This window comes from Gouania willdenowi, chromosome 14, assembly GCF_900634775.1.
Source record: "Gouania willdenowi chromosome 14, fGouWil2.1, whole genome shotgun sequence".
Taxonomy (NCBI): Eukaryota; Metazoa; Chordata; class Actinopteri; order Blenniiformes; family Gobiesocidae; genus Gouania; species Gouania willdenowi.
Window position 1 is genome coordinate 2,877,451 of NC_041057.1, and position 25,786 is coordinate 2,903,236.

At 37.1% G+C, this 25,786-nt stretch overlaps 2 protein-coding genes across 3 annotated transcripts in view; one reads left to right on the forward strand and one right to left on the reverse strand.

Moving 5' to 3' along the window:
* Window positions 1-5,310, reverse strand: part of klhl13 (kelch-like family member 13) — a 58,884-nt gene extending 53,574 nt beyond the window's left edge. Inside the window, exons 1-2 of one of the 2 annotated variants that reach the window (XM_028466777.1) lie at window positions 5,185-5,310; window positions 558-629 (exon numbers count right to left, since the gene is read on the reverse strand). In XM_028466777.1, the coding sequence (XP_028322578.1) occupies window positions 558-610 (53 nt within the window). In that variant the 5' untranslated portion in view covers window positions 611-629; window positions 5,185-5,310. Of the gene's footprint in view, window positions 1-557; window positions 630-5,027; window positions 5,129-5,184 lie in introns of those variants that run through there. The other variant, XM_028466778.1, reaches the window with a different exon arrangement.
* A 1,123-nt stretch (window positions 5,311-6,433) lies between these two features.
* wdr44 (WD repeat domain 44) lies at window positions 6,434-25,680 on the forward strand. The gene is made up of 20 exons (XM_028467249.1): window positions 6,434-6,895; window positions 10,975-11,008; window positions 12,087-12,170; window positions 12,871-13,453; window positions 15,233-15,381; window positions 16,598-16,693; window positions 16,769-16,905; window positions 17,959-18,042; window positions 18,117-18,223; window positions 19,466-19,617; window positions 19,710-19,848; window positions 19,941-20,005; window positions 20,965-21,081; window positions 21,153-21,275; window positions 21,368-21,559; window positions 22,241-22,342; window positions 22,429-22,544; window positions 23,721-23,848; window positions 23,912-24,046; window positions 25,354-25,680. Exons 1-20 carry the CDS (start codon window positions 6,819-6,821, stop codon window positions 25,440-25,442), a joined length of 2,709 nt encoding a protein of 902 aa, XP_028323050.1. The 5' UTR covers window positions 6,434-6,818; the 3' UTR covers window positions 25,443-25,680.
* The last annotated feature ends 106 nt before the right edge of the window (window positions 25,681-25,786 follow it).

Sequence of the window (25,786 nt, forward strand, 5' to 3'; positions counted from 1 at the left end):
TGGAGCTGCCCCCGCCGGCGGGTCCGTTGGGGTTGAAGAGGTTAAAAGTATGAAATAGACACAAATTGAGGAGAAAAAAAACCCTGAATAGGGAAACAAAAAAAAAATGATGCAATCGAAAATTATGATATCGTTGATATAGTGATAAACATTAAATAATCGAATCGTAATCAAATTGAATCATGAGGCTCCTTAGATGGCACACCCCTAATAAGTAGCTTTGCAAGATTGCACAAGTAAATGTACAATTATTAAGCAAGCATGAAGTTTTAATGCTTAAGTCACAGGAAGAGTGTGTGGAGCAGCTTATTCTGATTCCCTTTCTTTGGCCGGGATAAGGGATTAGCTGATTAACATCACTGATTAAAGGTGAATTCAGCAAGATAGCAACAGCTACACAACATCAATCAAGCTTAGCATGTTGCTTTTATTAGCCGAGAACAGCTTCAATGCGACCGATACTGTCAGGTTTTGTGCGTTCAAAATCTAAATCAACTTCAGGAGAAGTAAAAAATGCTTAGTTTACAACATGAATCCATCCAGACATTTGCTTTTACCTGTCGTGCAGTCCAATGGGCATCGTCTCCCCTCTGTGCACAGGGTGCTCCATACCCTCACCAAAGCTGCACCTTCAACACACACACATTTATTTCAAAACTCCAAATCTGTAAAGACATCTTCAGATAGAAAAGGAAAATCCGTTGTTGCAATCTTGTGACACCCGGGTGAGCTTATTTTGAAAATGCTAACTTTAATAAACTCCTTAAACTCTTAAAGAGAGGTGTGACGAGGAGAAAAGCTTTGCTGCCAAAACAGGAAAACAAACAGGACTGGTGAACCGGAAAAACCTGGATTGAGAATTACTACACAGTGGAAGAGTAATACAGACAATAAATGAATCATGCAGGCTTTTTATGATCACTGAAAACAAACGGGAAAAACGGAACTTGTGTTTTTACACTGTTTTGGTTTTTTTTGTTTTTTTTAAAACAAGATCATAATTTAATTTAGCAGATGCTCAACATCCTACAGTGATGACCCAGGTTGGATTTGAACCGGTGATCCTCCGATGACTTAACCGTTACGCCACCACTGACGCAAACAGATACAAAAAAAGAGGAAACCACAAACAATCCTTTGGTCTTTCCTGTGTTTATGCTCAGTATGTTCATTATTCAATGATTCAAATACACACTGACTCCAAACACACACAAAATTACAACAAAATGCATAAAACGAAAGCGAAAACACAAAAAAACGACAACAAAATTGCACAAATTGACAACAAAAATAAACAGAATAATTCCAAAAACACATGAAATGAGAGTAAAATACAGAAAATGACTCTAAACACACAAATAATGACAACAAAAATACATAAAACGAAAGTAAAAATTCACAAAACGACGACAAATATAGTGCCTCCAACCATGACTGTGCAGAATTTTGTGCAAAACATGAGGGGGAATTCTCTGGTTGGCCTTTAATTAAAGATTTCACAAGTAATGTTTTGAGATCAAATCACACATTTCTATATGATTTTCAATTTAAAACGTGTTTCCGCTGAAATCACACGTAATCTTGTGTGATTTCAGCGTAACTATCACGTTTGCGCAACTATATCACATTTACGTAACTCAAATGCCTTTCAAATGTAAAACTAATAACAGAAGTTGATTTTATTACCTCTATTCAGTATGTTTGGTATGATTTCAGGAAGTTTAACGGCTATCTGACATGATGCGACATAGGTAAACCCTGAAAGGGAATTAGGGACATTCTTAATGGAAAATTGATGACCCTAATCATGTATTCCTTCCATTTTAATCCCCTTGTTCAGTTTTGTTCTGGGGGTCGTGTTACATGAAGAGAAAGTGTCTCCAGTGAGTGTGTGTGTGTGTGTGTGTGTGTGTGAGGTCATAGTAATGTCAACAATGTGAGCTGGACAAGTGGTGAAGAACACAGTTGCCAAACACTGTCATCATGAAGAGAAACCGACTTCTGACAGATGAATACAGATTTGTGTTATTATTTATGGTTTAACCTTAACGTGTCAAACTCAAGGCCTGGGGGCCAAATCCTGGCCCTTCGGAGCATCCAAGTCGGCCCACAGGAGAAAGTGAAAATGACAAAGAAAACATGAATCTTTGTGGAACTAATTCAATTGTAAATTGTTGTTGAAATTGTTCGTCAAAATCTCACCAAATTAAATAAAAATGAATAAATAAAAGGACATTTAAGTATCTGATACAAGTTGCTTATATATTATTATTGGTTGGTGGTGTGCCTTTGGATTTTTTTACAATTAAAAAATGTAGCTTGGCTCAAAAATGGTTGAAAAACACTGATAGTAATAATAAATGGATATCAATTTTAAAACCTGTAAAATTCTTGCAAATTATCTCACAGAATTCTGGCAAATTTTGAGAACATTTGTTGCAAAGTTAAGGAATTTCCACCAATTGCTGAACATTCAAGATTTTTATTGAATTTGTTGCTTTTTCTTTGACAAAAACATGGATTTGTTTTTGGTCCGGCCCACTTGACTGGGTCGTAAGTGGCCCTTGAACTGAAATAAGTTTGACACCCCTGGATTAACCAATATAAGGGCTACAATGTTCATAATTCATTACTTTCTAAAAATCAATATAAAAAAATGTTTTTCGGAACATTTGGAGAGCAGGTTTAGTACTAAAACTCACTGGAACATCAAGTTTCACAGAGGTGACGACATGGAAAAAAATGTGTCTAATGTTCAGTGAATCTATTGTTGTAATGAAGTTTTGACACCCACGTGTAGATTAAACCAAGAAACTCAGAATCATAACTTAGTTCAATAAAAACTGTAAAAATAAACCATCAGAAAACAGATGTTGACCCACGTGGAAAACCTTTCATTCATAGTTTAGTACATTTTAGTCCCAGGGCCAAATACGGAGCAGTTTATGTTGAGTGGGCCACAAATTATAGGTGGAAAAATTAGTAATTTCATCATTATTGTGCTCTAGTTTGCACTTCCACATATAAATAAATGATCAAATATGATAATATCAAAGCAATAAGTGACAGATATCAGTCCATGCACGATCTTCACATAAATGTATTTGATTTTGTGATTTATTTTTATGTAATTTGGGAAAATAATTTGAAGAAAATTGAAGGATTTTCTTGTATTAATTGTGAATATAAAGTGTCTAGTTGTACGGTTCGCATACGGCCAACCCCCAGTGCTTTTGGTACAGTTACCAAAGTACAAGTATGTAGCGTCTTAGGGTTAGGTTATAAGCCAATATCGCAACATTTTTTAGGGTTAGGTTTAGGGTAAGGTTTAGTCTTAGTCATGTGACCTAAACTGGCCAAATAAGGGTGCTGCGTACGAATAGAACGTCTGCATATTGATACAACAACCGTACGGATAGCCACTGCCTTTAGAATAAGGACTAATCGGAGCATGAATACAGGAAAGAACAATGAGTTTTTATAGTAATTGTGTGTTTTTCTGTCATTTTGTGTATGTTTGTGGTTGTCTTGCTCATTGTGAGGCATTTTGTGCATTTCGGTGGTCCTTTTATGTATTTTTTTTCCTGTAAAATAGATGTTTTATTGTGTCATTGAGTCATATTGTGCCATTTTACATTTTTTGTAATATTTGTGTATTTCTGTTGACAGTTTGCTTGTTTGATAGTATTGTGGGTTTGCAGAGTAATTTTTCATGTTTTTCTTGTCTTTTTGAGTACTTTTGTTGCCGTTTTCTGTAATTTTGGATATTTTTCAGATTAATTTTGTATATTTTTCTGAGTAATTTTGTGTATCATTGTTGTTGTTTTGTTTATTTTTGTAGTAGTTTTGTGTGTTTTTGGAGTATTTTCTGTATTTTTTTTTAATCTTGTTTTTTTACTGTATTTTCCTGCAATTATGTATTTTTTAATATATTCTGGCTCTTGTTTTGTGTATTTTTCTGTCATTTTGTACATTTACTTTGGGGGCCGCATAAAATTAGACCGAGAGCCGCATGTGGCCCCCGGGCAGCCAGTTGCCTATGTCGTAAAAGTAGTTTATTTCTTCGGTCATTATAAACATTTAGAACAAACATCAAATGTTTTCAGAGATCTTGTACATTACAAAAAGAAGACATGTACTTTAAGTATTTTAAGAGCTAAATGATACCTGACCAAAGGGGTTTAGGCTGCTCTAAAGGGCCAGATTTGGTCCCCGGACCTTGAGTTTGACATATGTGCCTTGCAACACTAACTAAGCCCATGCACAGTGTTCTTGGTACATTGTCATGCTGCTTATTTTGGATGTTAATGTCCTACAGGAGTTGATGGCAAGGTGAATGGGCGGTGCTGCTGAAGGCTTGGATCATGTGACGAAATTGTTGTGTTAATTTAGGCTAAAAATACTTAAATATAGCAGATGATTATACAATATAAGGTTCCTTCTGTGCTGAAAATCTCCTTTTTAATGCTTACAATTGCAACTCTGTAGCTTAACTTAAGCCTTCCGTAAATTATGTGAGCACAACAGAGGTTTCTGGATATACAAACTAATGAAACATATATAATAATTCGTGTCTGTGTAACAAACCCACAGGACAGAGACTTATTCTGACAGACAAGGAAAAAGAAAGTGTGTTAGCTTTCAGAGCAGCCACCAACTAAGCACACCCTGGGTGAAACCGATGTGACAGTTAGCTAAAAGTCATCACAGAAAGTTTAAAAATGCACTCTTTATCACCCACAATGAACGACAGTGTTATGTGAACAGAAAACGTTTGTAACCAGCTCCTTTTTCTGGCCATTATAACCTGTACTACTGTACACCGATGTGCTCTGAGAACAGGCTAATGCTAATCGGCTAAGCTAAACATGTCGGAACGTGGACTGCCTTGTTGTAACAATGATAGCCGTATCGGCTAACCTCAGCACTGACAAGTTAGTCACTCCCCGCTATATTCTGTATTGTTACGTTAGCATTACTACGCACTATGTGGATTATTGGTATCTTAGAAGACTTGGAAGCTTTACTTATCATGAGTTGCTGGGTTTGGCTGCTTGACTTCAACACCAACCAACAGATGTCTGACACTGACAGCCTGTCGTCTCACTGACGTAACCACATCCTTTATGGCCTCCCCACCACCAACAAAAGCTTTAATACACTTTTAATAAACAGAATTCATACCTTCATCAGCGAGACAACGTTAACTAGCGTCCTTGTTTTCCTTCCCAAGCCCTCAAATCCACTTATACCCCCACGGAACCGCCCCCTTCCAGATTCAACCAATGACGCCGTCGCATACTTAAGGGAAGTGTAGCATTCGAACTTCTCATTGGTTGAGCAGTATGGCAATCTTTTCTCATTGGCTCAAAACTTCCGTTACTAAATAAAGTGGTTTTAAGAAGCACTTGGAGACTGACATGTCCTCACTGCTGTGTGCACAAGATAAACCACACACTTTAAAAGCAGGCGATGGAAATAAAGATTCTATTAAAGTGAATCCATAGGGAGGTTTAAAGCTTCCGTCTGATTAATACAATACTTTAACTTAATTACAGGTCAAGCAAATGATTTGCCTGTCAATTATTTAATAATTCAGGCCAGAGTTGGTGTCAGATATAACTGTAATCGCGTAATTGATCAATAATTACAATTATGGCGTAATTAAAACTATAATTGTAAATTACTGGAAATTCTGTTGCTTTTGTAATTATAATTGAATTGTAATTGAGTTCAGTTAATTGACTTTGTTATTGTAATTGGCATGGAAATTATATAAAAACTCAAATGTAATTAAAACGCAAAACTGTGGGACCAAGTTACAGTTCTATGGCTGACACATACGTAGTTAACAACTAATAAAATACGTTTCATATCACGTTTTCCCACTGCATTTCAGTTCTCCTGATTATTTCTATGTTTTAAAAAAAATGAAATTGAGGGGATAAAGGCTCAGACACCCCCACCAAAGACATTAATGCCAATATATTTATGGATAAGGAAGCCTAACAACAATTAGATTATACATTGTTTTTAGTGTATTTTACAGCTGATTTAAGACATGGGTCAAAACTGAGCCTTAATTTATAATAAGCGATGCTAACAGAAAGCTAACACAAGAGGAATGTTACAGCTCCGTAACTGTGATTAATTGTAATTGAACTTGAGTAATTCAGAACGTAATTGTAATTTACTTTTAATTGTAATTTTGATTTTAATTGTAATTGGACAAAATGCTGGTCAACGTACTGATAATGTAGTTGTAATCAAGCATGGATAATTGAAGACGTAATTGTAATTGAAAAATGTAATTGACCCCAACCATGATTCAGGCTTTACATGGTTAATAAACGTATAAATGTGTTTTCGCTTACGCTGTTTGTCCACTAGTGGGCGGTGTTGTATGAGCAGCGCGTGCGGCTGCAGGTAAACATCAGTAGAAGAAGAAGCGCCCCGCCCTTCTTCCACTGTTAGTGAAGTGTGTTTTCTTTTAATGTTTGTTTACGAGCCTCAGACAGTCTGACAGCTTGTTAACTACGTCCAGGACATCGTAGACCTTCTCCGTTTCTAGCGTGGACCTGGATCTGTGGATTAAACGGACTCATATTTGGAGCTGAGCGACGGTTGCTGCGAAGTAGCGTTAATTTAGCACCACTGTTGGTTACTACTAGCATATTGTAGCGTAATGCTATGGAAGTGGCTGTTTACATCAGGCTAAGCATTAGCCTGTTGTTAAATTTATTTTAAAAACAGAGGTGCTGGTATGTGTGTTTAGGTGAGACTTTCACACTGCTACTGGAGAGCTAACTGACGTTAGCATGGCGTCAGATACCAGTGACACGGAGGAGTTTTTCGATGCTACAGAAGATGTGAATTTTAGCCCTTCTCCTCAAGTGTAAGCAAACACAATGTTTCATTCATTCAGTGGACACGTTTAAATGCATTTCTTTGTTTAAGTTCTGCTACTGCTGCTGTTTAAATGTCTAAATGGGTTTAGTCCAGATGTTAGTCAGCTATAAATGAACTGAAACTAGTAGGTCTGTCAGCTTTATAGACTCAGGTCAGATAGTCGAGCCCAGAGTTCACAGCTAACATGGTGAAGCTGCTTTTATTTTAGTTGTTATTCGGGATGTCCCGATACTTTTTTTTATTTTTTTTTAACCTTCCCATACAATGTAGATATTGCATCATTGCGTATTGGCCGATATCCATCCAATACGATATCAGACATGATTCATACATACTTTTATGACTTATTTTGTAGTGTGGAATGTTAGAGAAGGCTTGATCAAGTGATGTTACTCAAACAGAGAACAACAGTAAATATGAGAAAAACTGACCCATTTATTATTGACCATTTGGTTACACACATTTTAACATTTAACATAATATCTACAGTATTCTACAATTTAATTCATATAATATATATCGGAGATTTTAGATGCAGTCCGATAAAATCCGATATTCATTTTCTGACTGATATTGGACCGATATTCGATATCAATATTGGATCGGGACACCCCTAGTTATTGTGCTGCACAGAGAATTCAGCATCCAATGGGAACATTAAAAAAAAAAATCAAAATTAAAATATCTATTTTTTTTCTCTACATATGACTGAGAGGGAGATGTTTAAACACTAAATGCTTCACTTTTAAATCATGTAAAGCACAAAGAATGTCTCAGATCCCAATCCGATATTGGATCGATATCATCAAAAACATGAGTATCAGATTATATCAGCCTGCATCTAAAATCTAGGATATGAGCACGTCGATACATTGTAGAATGTTTTAGTGGTTAATGTGCACTTTTTAAAAAATTGCTATATTGCTATTATTTTTTTAGTGTCTTCTAAGTTATTTGTTATCTTTTTTAGTCAATTGTAGAATATTCTTCTGTTTAGGATTAAAATGAATGTAACTCAGTGGTTCATAATAAATGGGTCAGTATTAGGGCTGGGCGATATGGACCAAAACTCAAATCTTGATATTCTTTTCTCAACATGTCAATATACGATATAAATCTAGATATTTTTTAATTAAAATAAAGTCAGACCCCCCCCCAAAAAAAAACAACAATTCATGGTTAAATTTGCAATTTTTCAAAATGCCACACACACATTTATTAACAAACAGCTGCAAAATATGTGCCACTTTTGGCTTTTTCTCATCTAAGGGACAGCACGTGTGAGTGAGTTTTATAGTGTGGCTTGTTTAAGGGAAGGTCTGGGTTAGGACGCATTCAGTAATCCATCTAACTGTGCATTTCATGCTGTTCTGGGAAGAAGCGAAATCAGCAACTCATTAAACAAGTATTTTAATACAAAACGAGCTATAAAATATATCAATATAGGCAATATTGTAATTTTCTATATCGTCAAAATAGAAAACTTGATGTATCTTGAATCTTTATATATGGCCCAGTCCTAAAAGCACTAAAATTATCCCGAATCCTGAACCAATATCAGCAAAAAAAAAAAAAACAGTTTATATCGGCGTGCATCTAAAATCTCTGATATGAGCACGCTGATACATTGTAGAATATGATTTACTTTAAACTAGTGGTTAATTTACACTTGGAATTTGATTTATTAAGGTTATTTTTGTAGTGTCTTTTCAGTTATTTGTTATTTAATTTAATCAAATGTTGAATATTCTTCTGTTTAAGGTTAAAATGCATGTAAAACGCATTGGTTGATAATAAATGGGTCAGTTTTTCTCATCTCTAATGTTGCTCAATATTGTTCTGTTTGAGTAAATTTAAGTCATAAAAGTGTGTATGATCAGTGCTGACATTGTATCAGATTGATATCGGTATCAGCCAATACCCAAGGCTGCAATATTGGAAACGTATCGTAATGAAAAAGAGTTATCGGGACACATCTATTAACACATTAAATGCTATACAAATACATGAGTCTTGTCTGAACCTGTGCTACCACAATAACATGTTAAAAAAATGATTATCTTACAAAAATAATACATTTTAGTGAGTTTCTTTTTAAAAACTCTCCATCAAGGTGAGCTCACAGTCTGGTGCAGAAGTGCTCAGGTTAGGTTTGCTGTCGGTCGGGTGATAAACTGAGTTGTCACATGATGTCTTTTTTTTCTGACGTGTCCTCGATAAGGACTAGGATCCCTGTGAATGCTGAGTAAGCAGAATGAGATCAAAACACAGTCAGTGTGAGCTTCAGAGGGCGTAATAATGTGGGTCACTGTAGGAAAACATGGCAGTTTAAACAGGAAAAGGAGTGTTTACCATACACAGACATATTTAGAACTAAACACAGGAATATCAGGACTACACCCTTCCATAATGTAATTATAAAACAGTTCAGTTTAATCCAGGTTGTTCAGAACAAAGAACAAGAACATACGGTACATGCATGTAAACAATTTCACTTTCTTTTTTTTTTTCCTTCAAGTTTTTACCACAAACTGTTTTTTAAGGTTAAAGGTGCAGTTCGCAACTCTCAGATCCCTCTCTCCCACTCCCTCCCGCTGCTCTCTCGCCCTGCCTCCAAACTTCCCAAAGTCCCTCCCCCAGACTAGTTAACAAGCTAACGTTAGTACGACAGCAACATCACAGTAATATAACATGCTCTGTTAAAAGCATATTACTGCAGCGCTTCTCTCTTTCTGTATGTGCACACACCTCAGCAGCAGCAGCAACAACACAGTGTCACTTACAGCAGCCCACACAGAGGCTGCTGCGCGCACATGAACAACACATGCACTACAGAGTTCTAGTGTAACAATTACAAATCAAACATAATGTAAATCAAGCAGCAGTAATTACCTTTCAAGCAGAAAAGTCACCAATTAAATCTTCTACTCCTCCAGACCATACACTGTAAAAAAAGATGGCGCTCCAGCTCCAAAGGGATGGGGCCTGTCCATCAAACACAATCCTGGCTCTGATTGGTTCTTTTTGCTCGGTCGCAGTGCATTCTGGCAATCTGCCAAATGCAGCATGAGCAGCAGGGGGCGGGGCTTAATGAGTTTGTTTTTTTTTCACACAAACTACTAGTTTAATATAAGGATGTTTTTACATAGTGACAGCTTTAGCAAATATGACAAAAAGTCACTTTTATAAGAGTTGCAGACTGCACCTTTAAGCTTTCTTGTTACAACAAATATGATGTGCTTTACATTATAATAGATCACTTATGTCAAACTCAAGGCCTGGGGGCCAAATCCGGTCCTTTAGATCATTCAATTTGGCCCGCAGAAAAAAAAGGAAAAATGGTAGAAGAAACATACATTTTTGCATTAATTACCAAATATTTAAATTTTCGCTATCTTTATCTATCCGAATACATACATTTAATAAAATGACACAATGTTTGGCCCTTGTTTTGTGCCTATATCACATGACTACAGTCTTATTTTAATTTAAAATGTAGAAATAAGTTACAATTTTTTCTGAATTCTAGCATTTTCCCACAAAACTCTTCACAAAATCATAGATTTTTCGAGGTGTTGATCTTACACCTTTCAAACTGTAGACATCAGTTATAAGAGGAAGTGAAAACTAGGGCACATTAGTGTTAAAATTGCACTTTATTTCTACTTGAGCTCAAACTACACTGGATTTGGACCCTGAAAACGAGTTTAACGCCCCAGCAATAGATAATAAAACAGCTGAGGATGAATGAATTACATAAAACAAAAATAATCACAACCAGCAATAGATAGAAATACACACTGAGATCAGCTGAGTTTTAAAACCCACACAGGTCAGCTGACCTGACTCAGCACATGACTATTCCTCAGCCTCAGGTCAAAATAACACACACACTTTTCCACACATGTGTATTTGGTCAGTCTAGGGTTAAGACTGAGCGGAAGAATCCATTTTTCATGCTAAATATATTCAATAAATGTTATATTATTGTCAAGGGATTTTGTTGAAAGTCTGAGTTTTTGTGAGAAAATTGGTTTGACCACGACGTGTGTTTTTATCTTTCAGGTCACCTGCTAAGTTTGTCGTTCCCTCACCTCAGGTATGTTTGCTTCAACCCACGCTTTGTTGAAACAAGGTAATGTTTTTGCTGCAGTGGGAATAATTATCTTAACTTAAGTTCTAACCTGTGCTTAAAGTTAAACTAGTTCATTTTTAACCATGTAAAGTAAACAAAGCTGATGTTTAGTTGGACTCATGAATGGACTTTGTCCAAAATGCTGATATTGCTGCACAGCATGTTTTACCTTAAATATTGATTTCTGCAAAGGATATTACAAAATCAAACTCTACTTTAGGCATGGGCAACTGGTGGTCCACGGGCCACATGCGGCCCTCAGTTGAATTTTGTGCATCTCCTAAAACATATGCACAAAGCGACTTCTAAACCACACAAAAGGATAGTCAAAATACATAAAATGACAGAGAAATATGTAAAATGACAACAATGATACATGAAAGGACTCCAAAAACATACAATTTATTAACACAAACGTACAATTTATGAACAAAAACACACAAAATGACAGAAAAATACACAAAATTACTTTTAACCCACACAAAAAGATGGCAAAGCCACATAAAATGACAGAGAAATATGCAAAATGACAATAATAATACATGAATGGCGTTCAAAAACGTACAAATTAACAACAATACACAAAATGACAGAAAACACTGTTACAAAAAATTAATCTCCAAAAATATATAAAAGAACAACCAAGACACACAAAATGACAACTGTAATACAGAAATTAACAGGAAAATACACAACACTGCTACGGAAAATGTAGGACAAATACAAAGGGACAACAAAATATACAAAATGACACCAAAAACATAGAAAGTAGAACAACATACTCCAAATGACATAAAAACACACATTGTGAACACAATAATACACGTAATGAGAAAAACACACAAAATGTCAATACTGATCCCGAGAATGACTCCAAAAACATACAAAATGAGAGCGAGCGTACACAAAACCACTCAAATGGGTCATTATTCTAAATACTAATATAAATGTTGATAATGTGGCCCTCAGATCAGATACATATTTGTGTCCCTGCTGTGATAACAGTTGGTAAAAGTGACGTATTGTGTGTTTGTGTGAACAGCTCTCACAGAGATCAGTACACACTGTACCAGACGTGAACCTTGGAGCAGCTTCGTTTGAGTCTCAGCAGGATGACCCACTACAGGTTATGATTCTCTGCTTTAAAGTAGAATGTGTTTGATCAAATCTTTGGTTTTTTTACATGCGTGTAATTTAAGGCAAAACTGGGGAACCATGTTACAGTTCTATATGTACAGTTCTACACATATGTAGTTCATAATTATTAAAATATGTTTCATATCAAACTTTCCCACATTTTACCATTTCAAAATATATATAAATCTCGGGGTATACTGACACAAAAAAGGCTCAGACGCCCACACCAAATATAATAATACCAATATTTTCATTGATTAGGAAGCCAAACAATGTAACCAATAGATAGGACAGAAATGAGATGATATATATTTGTTTTTAATGTATTTTACAGCTGATTTAGGAGCTAGAGATGCTAACAGAAAGCTAACAAAGGAGGAAGGTTAAGTTTTATTAGGTCATTTATTTTAGACTCTGTAATTATGATTAATTGTAGTTATTATTAATAATAATTTATGATAATAAATCAGTTTTATATAGCGCTTTTAAAGAAAACTCAGACACTTTACAGGAAACAGAAGGAGTGAAGGAGATGTGTTAAACTTTGGTAATTGTAATTGACTTTCAGAAAACAAAAAATAATTGTAATTTAATTGTAATTGGAAAAAATGCTGGTCACTATAATTGTAATTGAACATGGGTAATTGAAAATGTAATTGTACCTGAACGCCATTTGCTGTCCTTCACAGATCATCGACAGCATCATCGAGGAAAGTCAGAAGGAAAGCGATGGAGGCGTGGCTGAGATAGCTCAGCTACTCGATAAGCTACAAGTAGACGTGAGGGCCAGTGAGGGGGCGGAGCAGGGGGCGGAGCAGGGGCCAAAGGAAGAGAATAATGCTGAGGAGGTTCCTGCTGAGTCAGCACTAGCTGCTGCTGTGGAGAGGTCAGAGGAACAACAGGAGCAGGACACAGAAGAGGCCGTACCTGCTCCTGATCACACGACGTCTGCGGCGGCGTCGCAGGAACCACACGGGCTACCCCCTGACATCACCAGCACCATCGGACCCCTTCAGGACCAGAGACCTGCAGACATCCTAGACCAGGTTCCTCTGATGGAGCCGCTGGTCGACTCCGACTCATCCTCAGGGCCCCTGAAACCTCCACGACAGTTCGCTGTGGAACCGGACATCGTAGCGAGCACAAAGAAGCCCCCGCCTTCACGACCTCCTCCTCCCAGTGCAGCCCCTCCTCCCAGACCACCTCCACCTTCGTGGCAGAGCCTTCCCTCTAAGAAGTCCCAGGAGAGTCTGAGACCAAGTGGATTAGAAGGTAACGCAGGAGGAACATATTAGTGTAATAATCATTGTTATTGGGGTCTTTACATTACATTTCAAATAATGGCCCATGCACTTGTCTAAAATAATTCACAATTTTTACTAATTGTTCCTTAATTATTCAATAGACACACTGTATATTTTTAGTTTGATCTGATGAATATTTCTTGAGATATGAACAATTTAGTGTTTTTGTGCTTATTTTTCTTCCATTTTCAGCTTCCATTATCTCAGGAACTCCATCACATAAGAAACTGTAATATGGTATATTAATATAGCTCCACCTACTCTCTGAGAATATAGAAAAATATCTGCTATACATATTATCTGGTGGACATGCCAGGTCCTCTAAATAGTGAAAAAGTGTGTGTGTTTGGGTCTGGAACATGTTTGGACCTCCAGTAAACTACTTAGCATATGTCTCAGCTCCCTGTAATTAGATCAGCTTAGAGCTATGAACATAGACTGTTCACATCACTAATGATTAGGCACAGATATGGATTGGTTCTTGGGTGACACGCCCTGAAAATACGAAAAAATAGTCCTTTTTTTTTTTTTTTTTTACTATTTTCATTGATCCATAACTTCATGTGGGAATGTAAGAAAAAATCTTTACATGAGGTTTAGGCTGTGGCTTTGATGGTTTTTCATCTATGATTTATTCTCATGTTGTCATCTTTTAAAGCTGCTAAACCACATTTTTTAACCCGTATTCGTATTTCATCCAAAGGTTATTCTCAAAAACGTATTCAAACAAATGTCAAAGGTTTCAATTGTCGCTCAGCAAATTTGTTTCTACACTTATCATAAGAATGCAAAGACAACAACAAAGTGGAAAAGTTTCTTTAAAGCTGCAGTATGTAGATTTGTATAGAAACAACCACGCTCCCCCCTCCCATCCCTGTATGAAACGTATGGTCCCTTACCGCTATCCTCGTGAACGCACACAACTGTGGAGCTCTGAGCAACTTTTTTCTCAATAGAGACTAGTGACAAATGTAGCGACGTTATTACATGTTATTGGAGAGTTTTCTTTTTTCCTCTTGCTTTGCCGTGTAACTGTTGTGCCAAACGCCACAATGGAGACTTCTCAGCATTTTGTCTGCCATTATACTTTACTACAGAGGACGTGAACGCGCATCAACTTTAGTCGAGCAGCCAATAGTAACGCCCGAAAACAGCTCATGGAGCACCCTGTTTATAAAAAGATTTCTGATTGGCTGAAAAGTTGCGTCATTCTCCTGGATTCTATAGAGCCAAGAGAAGGAGTAATAATCCAGTATAACCTCAGAACACTTTGAAATACAATATGTTTAAAGGTGATTAATGATTTTTGACCAAACTAGGCAAAAGAAAACTTACATACTGCAGCTTTAAGAAGTGTTTTTTTTTTTTTTTTTTTTTTTTACTGTAATTTCTTGCATTTCTTTGCCAGAAAAGGGGAACAGTTGACGCCATTTTTGTTCCTGTTAGTTTATCACGTTCCCAGTGGTATGACGTCACTCCGTGAGACGTTACGTTTTGGAAAGTTTTCTGCAATCCACAGCATCAGCATCCGCCATCGTTTTGGTACAACTGCCAAGTCTTGAAAACAACAGAAATGTGGCGTCAGCAGTGGATGAGAACAACTTTTGGATGTAATACAAGCACAATTTGAATATTTTTTGTAGTTAAGCTGCTTTAAGTTAGAAAATGAACTCTTTGTGTAACATTAGGCAGCCCTAACGCTGGAACTGTTTGTTGACTTCCTGGTTGTGTGTGTTTGTACGTCCAGTGCAGGCAGTCAGTCCGGTCAGCGTGGACCCCTTGGAGCCATCCGGCCTCTTGTCTCCCAGCAGCACAGTGAGGAGTCTCACCAAAGAGCTCCAGCATTCCTTGGACCTGGCCAGTGCCACCAGTGGAGAAAAGATGGTGACGGCACAGGTCGGTGAACCTGCAGCAGTCATTATTATGACATTAGATACTAATCCGGCGATGTATTGCAATATTTCACCCCGCGATTATTGTATCAATCCCAAAAAAATGTCCAAATCAAGTTTTTAATAATGTTTTTTAATGAAAAAAAAAAACATTTAATTTGCGCTAACATGCATAGCACGTAAACGCCCAGTCACTAGGTGTCAGTGAACGCACCATCAGACCTTGTTAAACTACCTCACTCCTCAATGCATTTTAGCTGGAAGTTGATTTATTTAATTAACATATTGAACACTTTTATAGATGTATGTAGTTACTTTTTTAGAATTTAAGAACTTAACAGAATCTGAATCTGTTGTTGAAGCAAAAGTTAAACGCTACTTAAACTCGTTTTGTTTGTTTGTGGATGTTTGAAAAGCATTCGCGAAGAGAGAAGCATCCATCCAAATACACAAAATGATGGAAAATATCGTTAACAAGTACACAAAATCACTCCAAAAGCAAACATTTCAAATACACACAATGACAGAAGAATGTACTATACAACAAAAACACACTTAATGACGCCAATAAAAAACTGAAATCAACAAAACACACACAAAATAAGAAAAACACAAAATTACGGTACGGGAAAATATACAAAAAACAACAAAAGTACTCAAAAGCAAACATTTCAACTACACAAATGAACATATTAACAGAAGAATCTACTAAACGACAGCAAAAATACACAAAACAAAAATGCTCAAAATGAGAGAAAAATATACAAAATGACTCCAAAAACACACAAACAATAAAAACACACTAAATGACACCAATAAAAAAAAATCAACACAACATACGAAAATTACAGAAAATATACAAAAAACAATAAACGTACTCAAAATGACTCCAAAAACACACATGACAACAGAAATGCACAAAATGAGAGAAAAATATTAAAATTCACAGTTTGATAAACATATTTGTACTTGAATTACAGTTGGTTAACATTTACTTGTTTTCACAAGTTAAAAAAAAAAAAGAAATAAATTGTATTTCATACCATTATTTACTTGCAAAGGTGACATTTGTAGTTATTGATATTGTGATGTATATCGTATTGTTTAGTTTTGGGATATATCGTATCGTCAATCATATGGTAGGGTCAGATTCATAACAATGTACAGCCCTAATAGACGGTGCTTTATGTTCTATTGTTGTTTTAAATTTTATTTTGTAGGAAAACGAGGATGAAGCAACGTCGTCTCAGACTGAAAGTCAAACTCCAGGACCTCAACGTCCTCGATCCAACTCTGGCAGAGAATTGACCGACGAAGTAAGAGCTCCACTTTGTTTCCAATCTTCAGTCGTTTGAACTCACGCTCATCGCGACGCTCTCATGTTCCAACAGGAGATATTGGCCAGTGTGATGATCAAGAACTTAGACACGGGGGAGGAGATTCCTCTGATTCAGGCCGAGGAAAAGCTTCCTGCAGGGATCAACCCGCTGACTCTGCACATCATGAGGAGGACCAAGGAGTACATCACGTGAGCACAACCCTGTTCTCATCAGGGGCCTCATTTATAAACGCTGCGTACGTACGTACAAAAGAAAGCGTACGCCACTTATAAGCAACGTTTGGGACGGGGCGAGATAAGCAGCTCTGACCCTGCCGTACGCACACATTCATGAGAAACGGGAAACTCCGCCCCCAACAGGAGAAGGATGAAATTCAAGACAGCTCTGTGAAATTGATACACGTCATATATGAAGGATATATTTGCAAAAACGAAGGAGGAAAAAATGATCCTGACGCCACAGGGAGTGAGTCACGCCTACAAATACAGTTTTATATTAATAATTGTAATTACATTTTCAAATGTGTTTTATTATCTACTGTATTCATTTTTATTATTTGAAACAAGGAAATACAATTTAATCCCATATCTGGCACATATAGTGCATCTGTGTCCCCCTAAACCTCCGTTATAACACAGAGGGGATCCCCAATGATCCTCCAGCTTTTTGTCTGTGAGGGTAAGCTCCGCCCCTTTCCACCACCTGTTGAACAGACGCCCTTCCTGTGGACAGTGATACACATTTTCTCCTCAACTTCTATGTCTTTTTCACGCAACGTGATCTACCTTTTTATCATTCTTAATGTTCACTGTCACTAAATGTCACCCTCCTGCATGTGTTTACCTCATCCATTAATATCTCCACCTCACATTGAGTGAAATATGTTTTATTTGCTCCTTTTCCCCCTCCGTCCACCCTGAAAATTGTATTCACCTGACCTTTTATAGGCACCGTATGGGCGGAGAATGACCTTTTGTAGGCACCGTATGGGCGTAGCATGGCGTTTTCTCATGTACGACAACCTGAGAGTAGGTTGTCATTTAAAAACGGTAACAGGTGTAGGACGTGCGTACGCCCTCTGTTATACATTTTAAAGTTCTTTTGCGTATGCACTTCCTGGTTTTTAGCGTACGCCATCTGAAGGGATCTAACCTACGCACAGTTTTATAAATGAGGCTCCAGGAACGAGAGCGTGTTCCACTTGTTTTCATGCCCAGATTCGTTGTGTTTTTTTCTCTCAGGAACGACGCGGCGCAGTCGGACGACGACGAAAAGGCTCAGACTTCACTTACAGACACGGACGGAGGGAAACTCAAACAGAAAACGTAATCAGACATCTCCTCTGTGGAAGTCATGCAATGAATATTCATATGGACGCATCCCCATCATGTCCCAACAGAACGCAGTTAAAGAAATTCCTGGGCAAGTCCGTGAAGAAGGCGAAGCACCTAGCGGAGGAGTACGGGGAGAAGGCGGTGAACAAGGTGAAAAGTGTTCGCGATGAAGGTACGCAAACATTTCATTCCACAGATTTCAACTTGAATCAATCATTTCTGTGAATCATCAAAAGTCTCTCTTTGTTTTTTGGGGGATTTTTTTTTACAAAGATGGAGGAATTTATTGAGGCTAGAAAATGTCAACTTGTACGAAAATGTACGAAGCTTAGCGTGTCCACATCTCCAATGTGCATGTGCCACAAAATGCCTCCAACAATACACTAGAAAACTACAATAATACACAACAAAGATTAGAAAAACACACAACAATGACAAAAAAATGCACAAAAATCAATAAAAATACACCAAATGACCGACAACTATACAAAATAACTACAAAAAAACAGTAAAATCTACAAAATAATAACAAAATTACTCCAAAAACAGACGAGACGACCACAAATAATACAGAAATTTAATAACATACAGTAAATATGCCAAATCACTGTAACATATACTAAACAATTACAAAAACATATAAACTGTCTACAAAGATACACAAGACGACTACAAAAATACACAAAAATGATAGAAAAATCTACAAAATAATAACAAAAATACACATGAAACAACAAAAATACACCAAATGATCGACAACTATACAAAACAATTACAAAAGAAGTACAAAAATGACAGTAAAATTTACAAAATAATAACAAAAATACACAAAATGACTCCAACAACAGACAAGATGACTAAAAAACATGACAGAAATCTAATAATAACATAAACATACCAAATTACTGCACAACATATGAAACAATTACAATAACATGAACTGTCTACAAAGATACACAAGACGACTACAAAGCAACTACAAAAATGACAGTAAAATCTGCAAAATAACAAATTACTCCAACAACAGACGAAACGACTACAAAAATTGACAGAAATCTAATAATCAAAAAATTTACCAAATGACTAAAATATATGAAACAATTACAGTAACATAAACTGTCTACAAAGATACACAAAAATGACAGAAAAATCGACAAAATAAATGACAAAATAACAAAATTTACAAGTTAAAGTGTCAATAGTGTAAATATGAATTAACCTAGAGCTACTTAACCTTTGTTAAACTGAAGAGTGAATATTATGAGTCAGTGCAAAGCATGGATGGAAACGGTGCCTAAGTATCATTTTAAGTTGACTTTACATTAAATATTTTGTCTTATTTTAAGTTTATGTATTTTTCTTTCCTTCTGAAGCTGAATGTGATTCATTGCCCTGAGAATGTGTTTGTTTTCAGTGTTTCACACAGATCCAGACGACCCGTCGTCGAGCGATGACGAAGGCATGCCGTACACGCGACCCGCCAAGTTCAAAGCAGCGCACGGCTTCAAAGGCCCGTTTGACTTTGATCAGATCAAAGTCGTTCAGGACCTGAGCAGCGAGCACATAGTAGGGGATCACAGTTTGTTTACTCACCGATCCAGGTGTGAGGACCACTGTGACGTTTGGTGGCGTCTCCTCCATGTTTGTGTTGTGTTCAGGGAGCCGTTTGGACCATGAAGTTCTCTCACTGTGGGCGACTCCTGGCGACGGCAGGACAGGACAACGTCGTTCGTATCTGGGTGTTAAAGACGGCCTTTGATTATTTCAATAACATGAGGATAAAGTACAACACTGAAGGTAACTTTAATAGTCATTGCTGTAATAGTTTTTTTTTTTTTTAATGTGCTTCATAACATTGTATTCTTCTATATTAAATATTGCTTCTTCAGGTCGAGTTTCTCCATCTCCGTCTCAGGAAAGTCTGTGTTCGTCTAAATCTGACACCGACCCTGGGGTGAGTGAAGTCTCTTTTCTATTTTTGCCGTATTCACGCCCCAAAATCCTGATACTGACGGTCCAATGAGGAAACAGCACAGTCTCGTTTAATGCCTTTGATCTTTAAGATGAGTTCAACACGGTTTAGTGGTGGACTGGGTCTGAATGGTTGGAGGACAGCTGATAATTTGATCTCCTTGGTTTGCGTTCAGAGGACAACCTTTGATCCAGCCTCTGGTGCAGTTCCATGAGCTAAGCAGTTAGTGGAGTAGAGACTCCTCTAAGCAGGGAAACAGAAACCATGTAAACCCCTGCTTTCTGCTGACCTGCCACTAGGGGGAAATTAAAAAACCCACCTTGATTATGGGTGGAGTTCCTGACGCAGGAAGACACGCACAGCAATAAGAAGTAAATGCACGTCCGCGCACACACAGAGACAGACGGGGATACACACACACAGTGTCTGTACACACACACACACACACAGCTTAATGAACCTTCTGATTAGACCAGAATCTGCTTTTTATAGAAGCACAGAGTCTAAAACATCACCACAGGAACACACAGCACATTAGGCCGTCTACTGTATACTATTAGGACGATGAGCATTCCCACTAAAGTATACTTCCAAGTTTCCCAAGATGCATTTGGAATCTACAACGTTAAAAACCTTGTTCACACTGAGGCTAAATATCTCTGTTGATTCTCCACCTTTACTTTGAAAGTTCTGAAAACATTTGAAGTGAGAAAGTGACCAGGTAGAATATCAACATGTGCTCATTTGATCCATAAAACTCACGTAGACGCATTTTATTCACACATTTTCAGAAACCCTCCATTGTGCTACTGACTAAACTTCCTGTTAACTTCAAATTAGAGCCCTATTTACAAAAAAAACTAATGGAAGACAAGAAGAGATGCTTTTATTTTGAAGAGAGGATGTTTGATTTTCAGCTTGATACACTCCCTGTGTTCCAGGCGTGTTCTCTCCCTGAGGATCCAGACACTGAGGACAGAAACGCACCTTTCCGACCCGTTCCCTTCTGTAAATACAAAGGTCACACAGCTGACCTGCTGGACTTGTCCTGGTCCAAGGTGAGAGAGAGCTTCACCTCCTTTGTCCATCATCTCACACACCCGTATTTCACCTTCCTCTTCCTCTGCAGAACTTCTTCCTGCTTTCCTCGTCCATGGATAAAACGGTGCGTCTGTGGCACATCTCCAGGAGGGAGTGTCTCTGCTGCTTCCAGCACATCGACTTTGTCACAGCCATTGCTTTCCACCCCAGAGTGAGACATTCTCACACACACACACACACACACACACACACACACACACACACACACACACAGCTCTCCATAATCAACATGTTGTTTTCCAGGATGACAGATACTTTTTAAGCGGCTCTCTGGATGGAAAACTGAGACTCTGGAACATTCCAGATAAGAAGGTGGCGCTGTGGAACGAGGTGGACGGTCAAACCAGGCTCATCACCGCCGCCAACTTCTGCCAGAACGGGAAGTACGCCGTCATCGGAACCTACGATGGCCGCTGCATCTTCTATGACACTGAGGTATGAGTGGAACACACAGAAAACACACAGAACCACTGGAAAATACACGGAATGACCAAAAATACACAAAAGGACAACAAAATCAGATTCAGAATCAGATTCACAGAGTCAGCTGATGAAGCCTGTGTCTCGATCCGTATGAGTGAAGTCATATATTAATTGAGGATTGCAGAGAATATTTAGACATCGATGCTGTGTGGATCTGATCTGATGTGAGTGACAGCTGTCAGTGTCACATGTGACATGTTCACACATCACCTTTTATTGGACAGCTCATTTTCTAAAATCCTAGCCAGAACAAAACCTGGTCGTGACCATGCTAGCCGTTCAGCATAGGTTACCATGGTGATTTAGCTCCGTAAGACGTTAGCGAGCTTCGTAGTCCAGCACACACTGATTAAATCCTGGAAGTTAGCACGATAAGAGGAAATCTAGCTTCGTAGCGTACCCCCTAAAAGTACACACAATAATAACTCTAAAAATAAATATAAATATACATAAAAATATAAATATACATAAAAATAATAGAAAAATGTACATACTGAATAGACAAAAAATAAATAAACAAAATAAAAAATAAAAACAAAAATACACAATTCTTAGATTGGTCATTATTTAAAATGCTGACATGAATGTTGACCATGTGACCCTTTAATTTAAACATTTTGTTTTGTTTTTTAGCGTCTAAAATATCACACCCAGATCCATGTGAGGTCGACCAGAGGGAGAAACAAAGTGGGTCGTAAAATAACAGGCATTGAGCCTCTGCCTGGAGAGAATAAGGTGTGTGTGTGTCTGTCTGTGTGTGTGTGTGTGTGTGTGTGTTTGTGCGTGTGTGTTTCTGACGTGTGTAACGTTTGTTTTTTTAGATTTTAGTGACTTCCAATGATTCCCGTATCCGTCTCTATGACCTGAGGGATTTGTCTCTGTCCATGAAGTATAAAGGCTACGTCAACAGCAGCAGCCAAATCAAGGCCAGCTTCAGGTGAGGCTCCGCCCACTCACTCACTCACTCACTCAACAATAACAAAACTCCTAGTGTTGGAAAACGACAACAAAAACACATTGAATAAAATAAAGATAAACAAAACTGACACCAAAAATACACAATTCTCAGATTGGTCATTATTTTAAATGTTGATAATGCTTGATAATAATAATTACTACAAAATCACACGCAAGACAACTACAAATATACACAAAGACTCCAAAAACACACACAAATGTTTCCAAAAATACAAAAAAGGAAACAAAAAATACACAAACACAAAAAAGGACAACAAATACACAAAGATGAGAAAAACACACAAAAGGACAACAAAAGTAAACAAAATAACTCCAAAAATACATGAAGTTAGAGAAAATTTGACAAAATAACAGCAAAAACTCATCAAATGACAACAAAAATATGGACAATGACAGAAAGACAAAAACACACAAAATGACAGAAAAACACAATAAAAGGACAAGAACAAAATGAAAGTTCAACAAAAATACTTAAAGATGAGAAAAATGCACAAAAGGACAACAAACATACACAGATGGAAATTAGCCTATGGCTGTAATCTGACATATTTAAAAAAAAAAATGTAATGTTCATTTCAATTCAACTTTATTTATATAGCGCAAAATACAACAAAGTCATCTCAAAGCACTGAACAAAATATAATATGTTCATTGATATGTACTGTCCGTACTTAAATAAAAAAGAATAAACATAATAACTCCAAAAATACATGAAATAAGAGAACATTTGACAAAATGACAACAAAAACACACAAAATGACAACAAAATACACACAGACAAGAAAAATGCATAAAAATACACAAAATGACAGAAAAACACAATAAAAGGACAACAAAAACACACCAAATAACAAAAATGACACAAAATCACTTGAAAAACACAAAATTTGAACAAAAAAATACAAAATGACAATAAGGACTCCAAAAACACATGAAATGAGAGAAAATTTGACAAAATAACATCAAACAAAAACACTAAATGACTCCAAAACACAAAGATAAAATACATAAAAGACTAATATACAACATATTACCACTCGTGGCGTCGCCTGGAATTTAAATAAGGTCAGCTGAAATGTCTAGTAATTAATATAATGAATTAAAAACGTAATGTAAACACTCGTTTCTCCTACAGCCATGATTATTCGTTCATCGTCAGCGGTTCAGAGGATAAATATATTTACATCTGGAGCACTTATCACGACCTCAGCAAATTCACATCTGTACGACGGGACCGCAACGACTTCTGGGAAGGGATCAAAGGTAACCACGGTAACCAGCTTCACTGCTTTGATCTTTGGACCAATGGTTATTATTGTTTTCCAGCACACAACGCCGTGGTGACGTCGGCCATCTTCGCCCCCCACCCAGGACTCATCGTCCCACAGGAAGTGGCAGCGGAAAAACCCGACGCAGAGTGTAAGAGTCTGGACTCAAACGACTCGGAAACAATCCCCTCAGGTTTGGATTTGTTCAGATACTTTATGGAAACTTCCTCTAGGTTCTGACTTTCACTTTCAGGGAAAATAGGAAATATCCTGTCAGAAAAATGTCAGCAAAATGCAAAAAATAGTCACGATTTTATCCAGTCACAGGCGCACAATTAATGGGTTTTTAATCGTGATCACAGTCTTTGTTGCAACAATGAAATAAATTTGATCGTCTGCAATATTTACATTTTGTGATAATGTAATAATGTGTTTATTTTGTTAGTCTTTGGTACATTTTAAATTCTTGGGTTCATTTTTAAAACATTTTAGTATAATTCTTATTTAAAGCTTCATTTTGCACCGTAAATTGTACACATAGTATGTTTAAAAGTACTGTAATAAAAACAGATTGTTTGATAAATAATTGTGATTATCATTTTTGCCATAATCGTGCAGCCCTACACCGTTATGCCTCTAAATCCCACAATGCACCATTTATTTACAGCGACAGGCCGTGCCGATCAATGAATGTACATCATATCCTGACTAAAATGGCGACTCTATATAATTGATGTCCCATGGTATAAAATCATTGTAAAAAGTCATTTTAATGTGATTTTTAAAAAAAACATTTTCACTACAGGTACACTTTAAGCCAGTGTTTTTCAACCTTGGGGTCTCCTGGAATATGTTCAAATAATTACTTATTAAAAAATTATATATAAATATATCTATAAAAGCAAGGAACGTGTGTGTGCGTGTGTTTATGGAGCGAATATCTCCACGATGCAGTGTCTGATTGACCTGAAACTATGTCAACGGCTTCCAAATACCCCGAGTGTGTGCATCCGTAATTTTGGAGTAATTTGGACATTCCAAAACTAATTTAAAACCAATTTGAAATGACCAATCCACACTGTGGAACTCCTGTTAATGTCAATGTGAACACATATATTCCATTTGAGCACTTTTAATACAATTTTAAAAGTGCTCGGATTGTGTCAAGCGTGGAATCAACATTTTCTACAAAAATTATTTCTGTAGAAAATATGGCATCAGTGTACAGGTGCACTATACCTTCACGTTCTCAGTATAAAGAGAAGATAGAAAAAGGAAGAAAAAAAAAGACATTGTATAATAAACATGATCAACAACTTCATTCTCGGAAAAAAATTATTTAGGGTCGCCAGAAATTTGCGATATAAAAAATGTCACGATCCAAAAAAAAGGTTGGGAATCACTGCTTTAAGTAATACACACTTGTGTCCATAGTGTAAATTGTCCTGTTGAGATCAAACTACTGTGTATTTATCTTTATCGTGTTGTTTTTTAATACAGGAGCTCTAAAGACGGACCACACTGAGGTCCTTCTCTCTGCAGACTTCACAGGAGCCATTAAAGTTTTCATCAACGTGAAAAAGTACTGAACCACGGACACGACACGGTCCTTCACACATTTCCTACCAGGAGCTCAGTGCGCACACACACACACACACTCACTAGTTTCTATAGCAGACATTTTTCAGGTTGTGACCCGTGTGTGCGTTATGTGTAAGGGTGTGTGTGTGTGTGTGGAGAATAAACCATAATTTATATATAAACCTGTGACGGACGGCTTTTATAATTGGGACTGGTTACGTTCTCCATTACACAATAATTATGCTTTTGTTTTTTTTTTTTCAGACTAAAGTGTCACTTGAAGCTACTTTTGATACAAAGCCTACGTCGTCCCATAATAATAATAATACTGTAAATGTCCTAACGTTTTATA

What these genes read in the sequence shown, in the direction of transcription:
- wdr44 (XM_028467249.1), top strand. Translation starts at nt 6,819, where the DNA reads ATGGCGTCAGATACCAGTGACACGGAGGAGTTTTTCGATGCTACAGAA. An exon ending in AGGACCAAGGAGTACATCAC is followed by an intron (nt 16,906 to 17,958) that starts GTGAGCACAACC and finishes TTTTTCTCTCAG; the next exon opens with GAACGACGCGGCGCAGTCGG. An exon ending in CAAATCAAGGCCAGCTTCAG is followed by an intron (nt 22,545 to 23,720) that starts GTGAGGCTCCGC and finishes TTTCTCCTACAG; the next exon opens with CCATGATTATTCGTTCATCG.